This window comes from Schistocerca americana, chromosome 3 (genome assembly GCF_021461395.2).
Source record: "Schistocerca americana isolate TAMUIC-IGC-003095 chromosome 3, iqSchAmer2.1, whole genome shotgun sequence".
In the NCBI taxonomy this organism is placed as follows: domain Eukaryota; kingdom Metazoa; phylum Arthropoda; class Insecta; order Orthoptera; family Acrididae; genus Schistocerca; species Schistocerca americana.
The window spans coordinates 910508689-910527512 of record NC_060121.1 but is presented as its reverse complement, the minus strand read 5'-3'; the positions used below and the strand labels follow the sequence as shown (position 1 = coordinate 910527512).

At 40.7% G+C, this 18824-nt stretch overlaps 1 protein-coding gene across 1 annotated transcript in view; it reads left to right on the top strand.

The window, feature by feature from the left end:
* The first annotated feature begins 18346 nt into the window (after positions 1-18346).
* Positions 18347-18824, top strand: part of LOC124606512 — a 33621-nt gene continuing 33143 nt past the window's right edge. The window contains exon 1 of the mRNA XM_047138495.1: positions 18347-18565. Coding sequence (XP_046994451.1) covers positions 18347-18565 — 219 coding nt within the window. The remainder of the gene's footprint in view (positions 18566-18824) is intronic.

Here is an 18824-nt window from a genome sequence, read left to right as displayed (position 1 = left end):
TGTTCCAGCGTCATGATCGACCACACCTTGATGGAGCTGTGAGGCGAATCAATGTGGGGTTAGGGATGGCTCTGAGGGCAGACAACTTTGCTCAGGTTTCTCTGGTGCCCGTCGGGATTATCAACAGATGCGATTTCACTAGGTATGGTCTACACCTAAACAGGACTGGAAAGGGAAGATTGGTACAAATGATTTATGAAAGTGTAGGGGGTGGATCTCGAGCCACACAAGGTGAAATACCTGTTGTTACAGGTAGGAAAAGTAAGTCTTTTTTGGGATAACCCCAGACAACACGTTACACTACCTAAAGAATATCTCCAGCACTTTAAAAAATACTGAAACAATCTCTCACAAGACAGATTTTAACACTCCAAATATCACACATACCAGATGTCAGAAAGCAAAAAAAAAAAATGGGAAAGAGTAACATGGGACATTTTACAGACTTCAAAATATGCAATCAATAAAAAATAAAATACAACTATTAGAAGTTGAGCTCCAAGCTTTGAAAATCACAGTAGTTTGTGTTACTGAGCACTGGTGTAGAGAGACAGAAACCCAACATGTGGTGTTATCATCGTATGAAAGGGCAAACTCTTACTGCAAAACTACCTCAAGGGGTGGAGGATCATGCATTTATATCATAAAAGGAACTCAGTTCAAATCCAGACATGACCTCAGTACACCAAGTGAAGACAAACACTTCGAAATGTCACCTATTGAATTAACAAGGCTTGATATCACCAAGAAATTAATCATTTTGTGTATGTATTCATCACCCAGTGGTAGTGTGTAACCTCCCCACAAAAAGAATAATAATGAAAATGGACCATGAACCAAGTGTAACGTCCCCACAAAAATAAAAATTAAATGAATTTTTTAAAAAGTATTGTAACCTCTGAAGAAAATTGGTTTTAATGTAACCTCTGAACAAAATTGGCTCCCATTTATAGTCTGTGTGCAGAAATGCATTCACATTTAATGTTCCCACAAAATTCTTTTCTCATTTAATGTTAAGTTCGAAACAGAAAAATTCCTAAACAGCAAAATAATAAAAAAACATTTAGTAACCTGATAAATTTTATGAGGACAGCAGCGCTGCCCTTCGGCCCTGTATTCTGAATAAAAAAACAAAAATTCTTACCTCAATAAAAAACTGCAAATATATCTGCTCTTATGTAGAAATTTTTCGACACAGCTTCGTGCAATGCCGGCATATATTTTTTTCTGATTCTTGGAAGGAATGATCATGCATTGGAAATATTCTTTAAATTGAAATGAATGCTTTTGTTTAAAAAAGTTACTTTATATTATAAAAATTATTATTGGGGCATTTTTTTTGGAACAAATTAAGTGACAATTAATATACATTACTAGATATGCGCAAGGCTGCTTCTTTACCTTCTACAATAATACTCATCCTCCAGAGTCCTGACCAGAGTCCCGAGCAGACTGCCGACACGCGTACGCACGCGCCGACTACTGCCGACTCAAGACTACTGCTTACTAGCACGGGCAGAAGACTAAAGCCGACTGACCACTAATGCCGACTGACGCCGACTCGCGACAAGCAACAACTAACGACATACTACTCTCTGGTCAGAGACTCTGCCATGCCTCGCCTATCGCCGGCAAAACATACGTCTTACAAGTGTCAACACTTTTTTTCAATAAATTAACAGACGTTCCAGATAAAGTCTCATGTACAAAGGTCAACATAATTCTGTGTGGGGGCTTTAACATCAACACTAATATCATAAGTGAATCCAGCAGCGCCCTCATAAATATCCTTAAAAGTTTTGTCATGTCCCTATTGGTCAATAGTGCAACAAGGGTTACTACAATTACTGAATCGGTATTTGACCACGTGGCCACAAATATGGGCAGGGAAAAATATGATGTAGCTGTAAAAGATCCCTGACTATCAGACCATCTCCATCAAATAACAACAGTAAAATCAAGCATTGAATCATTCCCTAAACTACAAGCCTACAAATGACATCTATCAGAAATCAAAATAAAAGATTTTTCAGAGGAAATAGCAAAACAAAGATGGGATGAAGTGTATAAGGAAACCAATGTGAATATGAAATTCTCTAAATCCTCCACATTATTTAAACTGAAATTTGAAAATGCATTTCCAAAAGTATGCATGTCTGTATCAACATCTCACAAAAACAGATAGATAACAGCAGCTATTAAGAAGTCCTCCCAAACACTTAAATACCTCAGTTCCATGAAAAAGAGTCGCAATGATCCAGAATTCTTAAATTTCTATCAGATATAAAAAGATCTATAGGAAGGTGCTGACTGCTGCAAAAAATCATTTTACGACAAAATAATATATAATGCAGAGAATAAAAGCAAAGCAGTCTGGTATGTTATAAGAAAGGAAACGGGGAGAGGCAAAGAAACACAGGATAACATACTGCTAAGTGAGGAGGATAAGGTAATAAATGATGTTGTTGTTGTTGTTGTGGTCTTCAGTCCTGAGACTGGTTTGATGCAGCTCTCCATGCTACTCTATCCTGTGCAAGCTTTTTCATCTCCCAGTACCTACTGCAACCTACATCCTTCTGAATCTGCTTAGTGTATTCATCTCTTGGTCTCCCTCTACGATTTTTACCCTCCACGCTGCCCTCCAATACTAAATTGGTGATCCCTTGATGCCTCAGAACATGTCCTACCAACCGATCCCTTCTTCTGGTCAAGTTGTGCCACAAACTTCTCTTCTCCCCAATCCTATTCAATACTTCCTCATTAGTTACGTGATCTACCCATCTAATCTTCAGCATTCTTCTGTAGCACCACATTTCGAAAGCTTCTATTCTCTTCTTGTCCAAACTATTTATCGTCCATGTTTCACTTCCATACATGGCTACACTCCATACGAATACTTTCAGAAATGACTTCCTGACACTTAAATCAATACTGGATGTTAACAAATTTCTCTTCTTCAGAAACGCTTTCCTTGCCATTGCCAGCCTACATTTTATATCCTCTCTACTTCGACCATCATCAGTTATTTTGCTCCCCAAATAGCAAAACTCCTTTACTACTTTAAGTGCCTCATTTCCTAATCTAATTCCCTCAGCATCACCCGACTTAATTAGACTACATTCCATTATCCTTGTTTTGCTTTTGTTGATGTTCATCTTATATCCTCCTTTCAAGACACTGTCCATTCCATTCAACTGCTCTTCCAAGTCCTTTGCTGTCTCTGACAGAATTACAATGTCATCGGCGAACCTCAAGGTTTTTATTTCTTCTCCATGAATTTTAATACCTACTCCGAATTTTTCTTTTGTTTCCTTTACTGCTTGCTCAATATACAGATTGAACAACATCGGGGAGAGGCTACAACCCTGTCTTACTCCCTTCCCAACCACTGCTTCCCTTTCATGTCCCTCGACTCTTATAACTGCCATCTGGTTTCTGTACAAATTGTAAATAGCCTTTCGCTCCCTGTATTTTACCCCTGCCACCTTTAGAATTTGAAAGAGAGTATTCCAGTCAACATTGTCAAAAGCTTTCTGTAAGTCTACAAATGCTAGAAACGTAGGTTTGCCTTTCCTTAATCTTTCTTCTAAGATAAGTCGTAAGGTCAGTATTGCCTCACGTGTTCCAGTGTTTCTACGGAATCCAAACTGATCTTCCCCGAGGTTGGCTTCTACTAGTTCTTCCATTCGTCTGTAAAGAATTCGTGTTAGTATTTTGCAGCTGTGACTTATTAAACTGATAGTTCGGTAATTTTCACATCTGTCAACACCTGCTTTCTTTGGGATTGGAATTATTATATTCTTCTTGAAGTCTGAGGGTATTTCGCCTGTTTCATACATCTTGCTCACCAGATGGTAGAGTTTTGTCAGGACTGGCTCTCCCATGGCCGTCAGTAGTTCCAATGGAATATTGTCTACTCCGGGGGCCTTGTTTCGACTCAGGTCTTTCAGTGCTCTGTCAAACTCTTCACGCAGTATCGTATCTCCCATTTCATCTTCATCTACATCCTGTTCCATTTCCATAATATTGTCCTCAAGTACATCGCCCTTGTATAGACCCCCTATATACTCCTTCCACCTTTCTGCTTTCCCTTCTTTGCTTAGCACTGGGTTTCCATCTGAGCTCTTGATATTCATACAAGTCGTTCTCTTATCTCCAAAGGTCTCTTTAATTTTCCTGTAGGCGGTATCTATCTTACCCCTAGTGAGATAGGCCTCTACATCCTTACATTTGTCCTCTAGCCATCCCTGCTTAGCCATTTTGCACTTCCTGTCGATCTCATTTTTGAGACGTTTGTATTCCTTTTCGCCTGTTTCACTTACTGCATTTTTATATTTTCTCCTTTCATCAATTAAATTCAATATTTCTTCTGTTACCCAAGGATTTCTACTAGCCCTCGTCTTTTTACCTACTTGATCCTCTGCTGCCTTCACTACTTCATCCCTCAAAGCTACCCATTCTTCTTCTACTGTATTTATTTCCCCCATTCCTGTCAATTGCTCCCTTATGCTCTCCCTGAATCTCTGTACAACCTCTGGTTCTTTTAGTTTTTTTCCAGGTCCCATCTCCTTAAATTCCCACCTTTTTGCAGTTTCTTCAGTTTTAATCTACAGGTCATAACCAATAGATTGTGGTCAGAGTCCACATCTGCCCCTGGAAATGTCTTACAATTTAAAACCTGGTTCCTAAATCTCTGTCTTACCATTATATAATCTATCTGATACCTTTTAGTATCTCCAGGGTTCTTCCATGTATACAACCTTCTTTCATGATTCTTAAACCAAGTGTTAGTTATGATTATGTTGTGCTCTGTGCAAAATTCTACCAGGCGTCTTCCTCTTTCATTTCTGTCCCCCAATCCATATTCACCTACTATGTTTCCTTCTCTCCCTTTTCCTACACTCGAATTCCAGTCACCCATGACTATTAAATTTTTGTCTCCCTTCACAATCTGAATAATTTCTTTTATTTCATCATACATTTCTTCAATTTCTTCGTCATCTGCAGAGCTAGTTGGCATATAAACTTGTACTACTGTAGTAGGTGTGGGCTTCGTATCTATCTTGGCCACAATAATGCGTTCACTATGCTGTTTGTAGTAGCTTACCCGCATTCCTATTTTCCTATTCATTATTAAACCTACTCCTGCATTCCCCCTATTTGATTTTGTGTTTATAACCCTGTAGTCACCTGACCAGAAGTCTTGTTCCTCCTGCCACCGAACTTCACTAATTCCCACTATATCTAACTTCAACCTATCCATTTCCCTTTTTAAATTTTCTAACCTACCTGCCCGATTAAGGGATCTGACATTCCACGCTCCGATCCGTAGAACGCCAGTTTTCTTTCTCCTGATAACGACATCCTCTTGAGTAGTCCCCGCCCGGAGATCCGAATGGGGGACTATTTTACCTCCGGAATATTTTACCCAAGAGGACGCCATCATCATGTAATCATACAGTAAATGATGCACAACACTTAAACTATTTAAATGAGAATTTTACAAGTATTGCAGAGAAGTTACGGCAAAAATTCCCCACAACAAATATAACACGAGTAAATAATGTTGCACTAAATGCAATGATGTTACTTCCAACCACAGAGAATTAAGTCAATAAAACTGCTCAAAAACTAAAAAATAAAAGCTCAGTAGGCTTAGATGGAGTACCAATGTGTACTGAAACAATGCATAGAGATTATACAAGACCCCTTAACAAATATAATAAATGAATCCCTCACATCAGGGACATTTCCAGAACAGTTAAAACCTTGTTGTACCTTTTCTTAAGAAAGGTAATGTGGAAGACATAGAAAATTATGTGTCAATTTCCCTACTGCCACCATTCTCAAAAATAATACAAGGAATTACGGAAGACAGATTAATGAATTACCTGAATGAATGCAATCTTTTAAGTGAATCATAGTTTGGTTTCCAAAGTGGCAAAAATATGGAGTCAGTCATAGTAGAAATCACGAAGGTTGTACTTGATGCTCTTGACAAAGACGAGTGTGTGAAAGGGATATTTTTGGGTCTTGGTACAGTTGACCACTAGATTCTATTAAATAAATTAGAAGCATTAGGAATAAGAGGGACAGCTAATGACTGGTTTCGATCATACCTAGCAGATAGGATACAAAGAGCGGAGATAACACGTACTTCAAATAAGTCTAAACATTTAGTAAAACACTTATCAGAGCCAAAATACATTAGTATAGGGCAGGGTGCGATTTGTGTTTTTACCAGTGGGGGGGATGTCTTAGGGGGTTAGTAGAATTATATATGTTACTAGCTTCGACCGTGGCGTTACGCATGGTTAAACGGCTATTTATAAACAGATTTTAATGCCGAAACTCACTATTCACGCGTATGCACTATCAGAAAAGCCATCCCTTGTTATATCTTTAAAAAGTACATTATAGGTAAAGGTTATTTACAAAATCATCTACATACAGGTTACGGAGGGAATTCAAAAAGTAGAGGCACATTTGTGAAAAGCTGTACTTACTCTGATGACAGAAAACTGAAACATATTAATAGTAAGACTTATTAAAAACTTTCAGTGTTCGGCTCCACAAATTTAAATTATATGTAAAGTTTTACTTCAGTGCGTGGGAAATAAGCATCCCAGGTTGGGGTGCATAAACTAAAACCAGAGGAGGGGATGGTCTGATGCAGAGGGGGGGGGGGGGAAATCGCTCCCATCCCCCCCTGCAAATCGCACACTGGTATAGGGGTTCCACAAGGTTGTGTCTTAGGACTAATACTATTCCTGATATACATCAATGACTTTCCAAGTAGTGTTACTCATGGTGAAAAAAATTCTACTATTCCTGATATACATCAATGACTTTCCAAGTAGTGTTACTCATGGTGAAAAAAATTCTCTTTGCTGATGACAGAAATACAGGGTGAGTCACCTAACATTACCGCTGGATACATTTCGTAAACCACATCAAATACTGACGAATCGATTCCACAGACCGAATGTGAGGAGTGGGGCTAGTGTAACTGGTTAATACAAACCATAAAAAAATGCACGGAAGTATGTTTTTTTAACACAAACCTACGTTTTTTTAAATGGAACCCCGTTAGTTTTGTTAGCACATCCGAACAAATAAACAAATACGTAATCAGTGCCGTTTGTTGCATTGTAAAATGTTAATTACATCCGGAGATATTGTAACCTAAAGTTGACGCTTGAGTACCACTCCTCCGCTGTTCGATCGTGTGTATCGGAGAGCACCAAATTACGTAGGGATCCAAAGGGAACGGTGATGGACCTTAGGTACAGAAGAGACTGGAACAACACATTACGTCCACATGCTAACACCTTTTTATTGGTCTTTTTCACTGACGCACATGTACATTACCATGAGGGGTGAGGTACACGTACACACGTGGTTTCCGTTTTCAATTACGGAGTGGAATAGAGTGTGTCCCGACATGTCAGGCCAATAGATGTTCAATGTGGTGGCCATCATTTGCTGCACACAATTGCAATCTCTGGCGTAATGAATGTCGTACACGCCGCAGTACATCTGGTGTAATGTCGCCGCAGGCTGCCACCATACGTAGTTTCATATCCTCTGGGTTTGTAGGCACATCACGGTACACATTCTCCTTTAACGTACCCCACAGAAAGAAGTCCAGAGGTGTAAGATCAGGAGAACAGGCTGGCCAATTTATGCGTCCTCCACGTCCTATGAAACGCCCGTCGAACATCCTGTCAAGGGTCAGCCTAGTGTTAATTGCGGAATGTGCAGGTGCACCATCATGCTGATACCACATACGTCGACGCGTTTTCAGTGGGACATTTTCGAGCAACGTTGGCAGATCATTCTGTAGAAACGCGATGTATGTTGCAGCTGTTTGGGCCCCTGCAACGAAGTGAGGACAATGTTTCAAGCGTCAACTTTAGGTTACAATATCTCCGGATGTAATTAACATTTTACAATGCAACAAACGGCACTGATTACGTATTTGTCTATATGTTCAGATGTGCTAACAAAACTAACGTGGTTCCATTTAAAAAAACGTAGGTTTGTGTTAAAAAACATACTTCCGTGCATTTTTGTATGGATTGTATTAAACAATTACACTAGCCCCTCTAGTCACGTTCGGTCTGTGGAATCGGTTCGTCAGTATTTGATGTGGTTTACGAAATATATCCAGCGGTAACGTTAGGTGACTCACCCTATATATACATATATATATACTACTGGCCATTAAAATTGCTACAACAATATATATATATAAAACACATGACTTAATGTCAGAAAATCAGAAATAACCAGTTGGTACAAACACATGCAAACCTCTTGAACTTGCACTCAACATACCCAGAACAGAGGCTTAAGCAAACGAGAGAAATGAGATGGTATTTTTTTGGGTTCCGATATCCATGAAGGCGGGTAAGGCGCATAAGCAGACAGCGAAACCCTGGGGAAGACAATACAAAGGAACACTTTGTGAACCTCACGCTGTCCCCAAATTCACTCAACAGAAATAAGATACCTTACCATAGATGCCACGCTTCCATCTTAACCAAGGTGTCACAACCACGCATATCCGCAGAATGAATAACTACGGCCGCCTCGTGTTCTTCGGAGCCGCTAGGATGAAAACTTATTATCGGACACTCGGTCCCATGCGGAATACTGAAGTCCAGTCGTCCCATAGAGAACTCGCACAGCTCAAATCCCAATACGCTGTGCCTGAAGAGCCCATCCTGCTCCGCTGCCTGCCGCCGTCCGAAGCACTTCTCTCGATACCACTTATTTACTTCAAACAGGCTCGCCCTACGATAGAGGCAACGAACGCATACGGAAGACGTACCCAAATCTATTGACAGCGAACGGCTAAAAACCTACCAGAAAATTGTTGTCATTTACAGTCAGGTACCGTGGTAAGATGCCAAACTTTCCAGTGCGTGAAATTTCGTCGTTCAGGTTTATTTAATACAAGGTAAATGGTAGACAGGCGGTCAGAGAATAGGCCCTCCTCGAATCCAGAAGTTAACTGTCTCAAAATGTCATAATGTCAGATATATTCAAACAATTACATTCGCTTTTCTAAAATACTTGCGAGTGGAGTTAATTGTGAAACGGGTTGATAGTTATTTATACCTGTAGTAATAGATTTCTTAATCAGTGGTATAATCAAAGTTCCTTGAAAAGTACTTCTTGTGAGTGATACGTCACACATATAACTATGCACAACAGCTGCACTAGAAGAAGTAATTTTATTACTTTGGTTCCCAACGAGAATTTTGGCTTTTAATAGAGGTTTCCTAATTTCCCTGCTGGAAGCATCTGGCACTGATTCTCCAACATAATGCAATCATTTTTCTCTCTTGAAGTGGCGTTATGGAGTTCTTCAGTTGTGTCTTAGACCACGAACGTTATTTTCTGCACCCAGATTAAAATTACATTTACAGAATGATTTAGTTACATTAAGTTTGCAAACCACTGATTTCTGCTGTTAATTTTTCCATCATTCGTTTCTGTTCAAGGAAATGATTTTATTGAACTTACTGATATAGACTGTGGGCTATTTGCAGTTCATGTAGCTCCATTTGCTGCTCATTTAGTGATTATCCCAGTGTTCTGTACGTTTAGATATTTCCAGATTAAAACAGTATTTCCCATTTTGTAAAATATTGTTTTATATGATTTTTTTCAATTTTGCAATTGTTCTGATACGAAAAACATGAAAATTGTACTTCTTGACCGTTGCGTCTGTTTATATATCTGTAATACGTTTTCTAGATGATCTTCAGTGTGACTTTAAATATTGAGACCTCACTTACCTATGAGAAATAGTTTTCAGTGCACTGTATCTGTAACGGATACATAATATTTTGCGTTTCTAAGTGCCGTTGTTAAATCTTCTCGTTGAGTTTCCTGCCAAAGCTTTTAATTCTGGATACTGTATCTACATTTACATCTACATCCATACTCCGCATACGTAGGAGGGAGCAACATACTGCTTGACTCCTCGGTGATGGTATGTTCTCGAAACTTCAACAAAAGCCCGTACCGTGCTACTGAGCGTCTCTCTTGCAGAGTCTTCCACTGGAGTTTAACTATCATCTCCGTAACGCTTTCGCGATTACTAAATGATCCTGTAACGAAGCGCGCTGCTCTCCGTTGGATATTCACTATCTCTTCTATCAACCCTATCTGGTACGGATCCCACACCGGTGAGCAGTATTCAAGCAGTGGGCGAACAAGTGTACTGTAACCTACTTCCTTTGTTTTCGGACTGCATTTCCTTACGATTCTTGCAACGAATCTACCTGGCACCTGCTTTACCGACAGGTCATTCTATTTTTAATCACTCCTAATACCTACTCCCAGATAATTTATGGAATTAACTGCTTCCAGTTACTGACCTGCTATATTGTAGCTAAATGGTAAAGGATCTTTCTTTCTATGTATTGGCAGCACATTACACTTGTCTACATTGATATTCAGTTGCCACTCCCTGCACCATACGTCAATTCGTTGCAGATGCTCCTGCATTTCAGTACAATTTTCCATTGTTACATCCTCTCGATATACTACAGCATGATCCGCAAGAAGCCCCAGTGAACTTCCGATGTTATTCACAAGGTCATTTATATATATTGTGAATAGCAACGGTCCTACAACTCTCCCCTGCGGCACACCTGAGATGACTCTTACTTCGGAAGACTTCTCTCCATTGAGAATGACATGCTGCATTCTGTTATCTAGGAACTCTTCAATCCATCTGTATAAAGCGAAAAGTGTTCATCCACATAAAGTGAAAACAATTCAGCCATTCAATAAATGCAGTAATACTATTAATGATGCTATATGCCCGAAATTCAAGTAACACTGAACTAATTAAAAGAGAATAGATAACAGTAACGTTAGAACACATGTAGCTACCTTTTTATAAGAGAAGCTGGAATGTGGTAGCCATGGGCATCCAGGCATTTCTGACTTCGTGTGATGACGTTACCAGCAAGACGCTATAATTCTGCGGACGTGATGTTGTTGATTTCTCTAGCAATGTTCCGTTTAAGATCGTCTATTGTGCGAGGATCGTCAGCATACATTTCGTTGTTTAATGTGCCCCATAAATAAAAATCACACGATGTTAAGTCTAAGGGCCTTTGGGACCAGTAGCCACCACTGACAAGTCTGTCTTCAGGGAACACGTTGGTGATGTGAGCCATACTTTGGTCGGATGAGTGAGCAGTTGTTTAAGCTTGTTGGAATACTGCATACAGATTTTCTGCATCTGTTGATTGTGCATAGAAAGAGACATAGATGTTTAGATATATGACACTGTTTAAGATTTAATTGGAAAATATGGGGCTAATAATGCACATCCCGGACAATGCACACCAAACATTTATCTTCTCTGAGTGGGGAGGTTCTTCATGCCGAATATGTGGGTTGTCCTGCGACCAATATCTGCAATTCTGGGAGTTTATATTGTCTGCCGAATGAAATCAGGCCTCATCTGACATGAAGTAAAACAAGGGGTCTAAGTAACCAATTGCAATTGCTGTTGACAGCCAGTTACAATAATGAACTCCTTTTCTCCCTGATCCTTAAATTTCGATTTTTGTACCACACCCACACGATATGTAATTTTATATCTTTTAGTACACGATGATACAATGTACGAGATACACTAGCTCCCATCGGGAATACAATTTTTAAATTCTTTGGTGGAGCCTATCTTTATAAAACACTTCACAATATCAATTCGCTGTTCTGATGCAAATTGTCGCATTTCTGTGACAACTCAACAATAAGAGCTTCTTACAACAACTGACGCTCGAACCCACAGCTGCACTCAACTTCCCGATAGAATGCAGCGTAGCCAACTTTCGAGACAGTGTTGCCACTTCGCTAGCAGTTCGACTATGGATGATTAACAGCTACGCGAGGCGTACCAGTTTTATGTGGGACATCCTGTAGAGGGCAGCACATTTTACCTCTTCTAGAAAGTAGCTTGTCCGGAGTGACAATGTTCTGCATTTCCTCCTACAGAATCCGGCCTATGTGACCCGATGATTAGCACACTGGATTCGGATTCGCCAGGAGGGCAATTTATGATTTTCCGTGACTTCCCCAGATTGCTGCAGGCCAATGCCGGGGTGGTTTCTTTGTAAGCGCACGACCGATTTCCTTCCCCATCCTTGAAATATTCTGAGCTTGTTCTCCGTCTCTAATGACCTTGATGCCGACAGGACTTTAAAGTCTTATCTCTCTTTCTTTTTTCTTTCTGCAAAACTAGTAAACTCTGACATCAGCGGAGACACTATATAAAATCTACAAGCAAATGTATCCGCAGGAAAATTCATAAACTGATTCTTGTTGTAACTTTGCAGGATCGCAAAGATGTTAATGTAAACGTTGCGCGTCTGGTATGTTTCAGGCTATCTATATCCATCCTGGTCTATGTATCGCATTATCTAAAATGTGGAGAAAATTTGCAGTTGGTAGCCGCGTGAGCAGACAACAACAATTTTGTAGATGTACATGGTATTAGCAAGGACCGGAAATGCAGCATTACTTATTTCAGTCTTGAAAAATGTTTTCAGATTCTGTGAAGCAATGTGGTTTTCAGAAGTTTCATCTCTTTCGTGTACTCTTTCAGAGTGGTGTGAACTGCAGGTGCATGGGGACCCAAGTGTTCTTCTGTCTGTAGCCTGATGGCAAGACACTCTCAGTTTCCTCCTTTATCAACAGAGTATCCACTGAAGAGTCTTCATTCGACGAGGAGAATGTTCGACTTGAAGCTGAAGCTACTCCCCTGAAGCACTCCGAACCATATGGACAGCGTTGATTCAGGTGGAGAATGTTCTCCCAGAGCTGAATATCTTTAGGCGAGACTCTGATTTATTTGTAGCTATTGAGACTGATTATACAGCGAAAGAACTCATCACCCTTATTGCTTTCACTACAAAATCCTTTATGGTATTTGTATGTGGTGAACAGCTACAGAGGAAATGAGAGGGAGTATTCCAGTCTGCATGTGCATTGAAAATGTTGATAGATGTAAACTTGGTCATGAACAAGTTGTAACTTTTATTGTCATCCTTCGGGCATGCGTCTGGGTGGCAATTTTTCTTTTCCCGATATTTCGGCTCACAAACTTACAACCATCTTCAAAGTGAGTTGGTGACTAAATTAAAACCACTAGACGTCGTGATGTACAGCGAAGTAAACGCATGAGTGTCCGAGGTGAGAGTGTAGGCTTAAGAGTGTCAGTCAGAGATTAAAGCACACTGTGGTAAAATCGTGGACGTATAATAAAGGAAGTTGTCACAAACCTGAAGCTGAAGTTAGCTTGTGGTGCAAGTGTTTTGATCAAAAATGCCAGCTAGTGTCATTTACGGGTGTACTAATCATTCTGATTGTAGGTTAAGTTGTAGAGGAATCGAATTTCATTCGGAAGTGGACTTATTCAAGTAATATTTTCTTTTGTACACATGAATTGTAGTTGTGCTGTTTACTTTTACTGTAGTGGTTTTATTTCTGTAATTTGACTTTAAATTCCCTATCAGTCCAACTCGTAATGCTCTCTGAGTGAAAACTGTGAGAAGGAAAGATTGGAAACCGACCAAACATAGGAAAATGTGTTTTAAGCACTTTATTGGCGAGCACATAGACCGTTTATCAGTTTCGTCAGTTCGTGTTAAGGAAATTGCTAGATTACAAAAGCAATCTTTCGCATCACATACTTCTCCTCTTCGTTATTCGAAGCGTGTACTTTGTCATGGTGAAATGCGTTCTATTACTGGATAAAATATCCATTAAACGCCAGAAAAAGTGTGAAAATGTCTTCCTTAAGCTGTCTTTTTTTCAATGACTGGCTCAAATGGCTCTGAGCACTATGCGACTTAACTTCTGAGGCCATCAGTCGCCTAGAACTTTGAAATAATTAAACCTAACTAACCTAAGGACATCACACACATCCATGCCCGAGGCAGGATTCGAACCTGCGACCGTAGCGGTCGCTCGGCTCCAGACTGTAGCGCCTAGAGCCGCACGGCCACTCCGGCCGGCCATCTTTTTTTTTTTCACGAATGCACTGTAACATCCTCATTTAACACAAAAGATACGTGCACACAACAAAAATTACGAACAAGAAGCAGTCGTAAATAAAACTATGCTAACGTCCTGGAGCATCTGACAAGATGTCGCTGGCTTCAAAGCAACATGCAGAGTAAGTCGGTAGCGCCATCTCCCCGTATTATACGTGGATGGTTAAAGCTTTTTGGCCTAAGAACAGGACATACCGCTTGCTGTGTTTAGTTCTTAGATGAATAAAATTGTATCGATGACTGAATAAAACACAACGCATGTTAATTCGTAGACATTTCTACGTAACAATGTGTCAGGCTATGTCTAGTACTACACTGCATGTATCTAAGTTCGGTGACATTCCATTTGCAAAGAACCAGCTATTTTTTTCACTTTGTTTACATTTTAGGATGCTGTAGTTTCTGCATTATGCTTGCTTGTAATACACTACCGATAAAAAGAACTGGCCGGCCAGTGTGGCCGTGCGGTTCTAGGCGCTTCAGTCTGGAACCGCGTGACCGCTACGGTCGCAGGTTCGAATCCTGCCTCGGACATGGATGTGTGTGATGTCCTTAGGTCAGTTAGTTTTAAGTAGTTCTAAGTTCTAGGGGACTGATGACCACAGATGTTAAGTCCCATAGTGCTCAGAGCCATTTGAACCATTTTTTTAAAAAGAACTATTTGAGCTTGTTCGGTGTTTGGTGGAAGATCATTTATATATAGTAAGAACAAGAGTGGACTCAATATCAGTCGTTGTGAACATCCGGAGTGATTATTCTCCATTCTAATTACCTCATCAATCCGAAGAGTCTCGATACTAGATGAGTAAAACATCCCCTAACATGAGCACAACGCACAGAATGTTCATACAACAGTGGAAACGGTCAGAAAATTCCTTTCTTTGGATGTTGTTCAACTCGAGCATCGCATTGGCTTGAATGTCCATTATGTCAGCAAAGCGCTGACCAACACGTGAATTTCTGCACTTTGTCGTTTTGTGGTAGGTTCGGACAGGTGACACCAAGTGATGACTTTTTGCAGAAAAAGAACTGGCCGCGTTTTGCATTTGAAGCAAGTTGCGGCAGGATCCTCACGTTGTTATGTTTGTTCAGGAGTCAAGGTGTGCGGGACAAACTTTACACTTGCTCCTCTCTTCTTCAGAACGTTCTGGAGAATGTCTTGAACATTTGCTTTTAGAGATGTTCCGTTGCGATTTGTGACACAGAGATGTTGGCACACTGTAGTCGCACATCCACCATTTCACTGCTTGCTCACTTAGTGACTGGTCGAATGCACGTCTGCTGTTTACAGTTGTTAGTTAATTCAGTTAGTTCATTTCAGTTCTATTACCTTAGCTATTGCACTGACGTCACTAATACTTTAGAAATAAAGCCAGTCTCGTATATGTTTGACGGACGATATACGTAGTTTCAATTCACCAATAGTCTGCTGATTGCAGTTTACTCATAAATTGTGTGTGAAACAAATAGTCATTGCACACTTCTGTCTGTCCTTTAATTTGCGTCATTTCACATCAGTGTCCTTTGGGCGAGAGCTGCCGAGGCAGAAGTAAATAATACTGTATTTTCTTGTAGAGTAAATCTTATTGAAATATTGTACAGTGTCTTATGTTGCATAGCTCCTATCTTGGAGTGTATCCCACAGGAATTTACTGAAGAGTCTGTACTGACCTTTTGTTGGCCACACATATTGATCAAGCTGGGTGGAGATCGTCCATAAAATTTCTATAGTTGAACTGGATACGATTACAGGCCAATTAATAATATTCAAATGATTAGTTTAAAGAGAGTTTAACGAGCAGATTTCTGTCACATACATCTTACATCTCTACAAAGTTTTTTAAGTGAGTCCATCTTGTGATGATCATTCAAACTGACACGCGGTCACTTCATATTATATAGCTGGTAATAGTTATCCCGAGATATTTGTCTAAACCGTTTTCTTTTACTTGTGTGCATTATGTTCAGTCACTACCCCAATGTGTTCGAGCGTGTGCAGCGCTCGTTGCTTTCACACAACAACACCTAACAGCACGGCGTAATCACAAGATAAGCGAGTGCAGTGATAGTTGTTTTGATATTGAATATCAGAAGCAACTAAGTCGTACTAAAAGACGACTGGGTGCAATGTTCGTTGGTATGACGAAATAATAAGTAAGTTATCCTTGTAGCTGGCCGTCGTGCACAAGGACAACCCCGAGGCAGTGACTTGGACCAATTGGGATCACAACCGGTTATATTAGTTTTTTAATGTGTCGCCTAACCAGGAAAAGTTGTAGGGCATGTTAAAGGATATTGAAATCTATGTCAAAACTGAGATTATCGGTTATTTGTTTGCTGTAATGACTGACATAAATCACAATGAGATTAACAGAGAGCAAACTTCTGCATTATTAAAATTAAGTTACAAAATGACATTAGCGCAGTGGGAGGTATCAGAACTGTGGAAGACTGTTTGGAGCTAGCACAACAAGATCTACTTATATGAGCCGCTTGTGTAATCAAAGTCAGTGTTACAGCATGGAGCCCCTTAACCAAAGTAAGCAACACCAGTTGCGTGGCAAAGTAAGCGTGTAACAAGCTGCACAGAATACGAATCGCACTATCGCAACTGCGCTACTTACATTCCTTTAAACAGCTACCGCGTGCCGATCAACACCAAACAGCGGCCGGAAAGGACGCTCTTTCTATCGGCCCGGAGCGGAATGCTCTCTCCATGACGATCCGGAACAGAATGCCCAGAATCCAAATTCATAGCTCTGAACTCCGAATTTTCTAAGAAGAACTCTACCTGGCGGGACTGCTGTTGCCAATGTGACAGGCAAGTGCACATAACTTCCCTCCTTTCGCAGACATTTGTGAACACGAAGTTGGCATTCGGCCGAAGCGATTCTTCACTATTGGTCAAAGTCTTGCATCAAGAGGTCAGTGCAGGGCACCCTATACTATTGGCTGAATCAAATTGTCAAGTCGAACGCAATAGACTCTCCCATGCTGGCGAGATGGTGACGTGACGTCTGAAGCTTTGAAACCGCGCGGAAAAGGAAATAAAGGAGCGCTGTTTTATTCTCTGGGGGCTTTGGGGCGGCCGTGGCCTATATTGACTGTAGGGGAACGGGGGTCACCCCGTCTTTTCATAGCCGTGGACCGGGTCGCTGCACGAGTTCCGCGAACTAATGGGAACAATTATATAGTTATTTGTGCGGTCTGTACAATGAGCGTCTCTTGCAAGAAAAGGCCCCCGCAAAGTGGGAGAACGCTGAAGTGGTAACAATTAGTAAAGGTCAAGATAGGATCCAATGACCAACATCGTTGAAAAACAATTATGCAAAAGACTACAAGATTACAGACTGCTACATGGGTTGAGCCCTCACCATTACGGGGTTAAAAGAGGCAAGTGAGCTGAAGACGCAATTAATAAGGCGATTTAGCCAGCGAGAGATTCTCATTCTATGTATGCTCTAGCGATTATGATTGACATTTATGGCGCTTTCTATAACCTGTGGTGGCCTTCTTTGGTCGTCTTAGGGATTTGGAGGGCACAGAAGCGCTGTATAATTGCCTGAGAGATTATTGCCACAGGCGAACTGCTTCTTTAACGTACCCAGGAAAGAAAATAATGAAGACAATAACAAAAGGCTGTCGGCATGGATCAGTGTGTGGTCCGAAGTTTTTGGATGTGTCGCTGGAGCCCATACCACAGATGTTACATGACAGCGGTAACATAAGCAGACTGGTGGCGTTTGCAGATGGTGTGCTCTTCGTTGTAAGTGGTGACATCAGAAGAATTGTAGAAGACGTATGTAATGCGACCCTCCTCGAACTTGACGGCTAGTGTCGAAGTGTTAAATTGTTACTAGCACCTCACAAAATAGCGTACCTCGTGCTGTAAGGGGACCTAATAAGAAACCCTAAAATAAAATTAAATGACTTAACGATTAGGAGAAGTACAGTAACGAGATATCTAGGGTTATTTGTGGATGAAAGTCGCAACTCTGCACTTGTTGTAGAGGAAGCAGGCAGAGAAGGTACAAATATGATGAGTACAATTATAACCATTGCAAATAGGCAATTTCGGCTTCCCTTGAAGACAATCAGAGTGGACCACTAATTTATATTAACGTCAGTCGTACGACATGGCGCGAGCGTCTAGACTCATAGACTGCATCTGCTGAAGTCAGCCTCAATAGTGTGAAGAGTTCAGCGGGACAAGGTACTAAGATTAACGGGCGCCTATTGCACTACCCACAATCACAATGAAAGATGTGAAGAAGGAATCGCCGTGGAATATGATGTTTGCGGATGATGTGGTTCTTTGTGAGCAGAGCATCGACAGACTTGAGGAAAAGCTGGAGGATTGGAGGAAGGTACTAGAAGAAAGAGGGGTGAAAATTAGCAGAACAAAGTCAGAATATTTAGCACTGAAGGATGTGCAGATGAGGTCTTGCAAGATCCAGGATGATGAGCTGAAATCGGTCTGTAAATTTAAATACCTGGGGTCGTACATACACAGGGACGGAGGACTGTAAAGCGAGATACAACACCGAATAAATTGCGGTTGGAACAACTGGAGTAAAATGAGTGGAGTGTTGTGGGACAAGAAGGTGAGCACTGGGTTGAAAGGGAAAGTGTACAAGTCGGTGGTAAGGTCTGCTATGATATACGGGGCAGAGACATGGCCAATTACAGTAGCCCAGGAAAGAAAGATGGAAGTGGCGGATATGAGTATGCTGA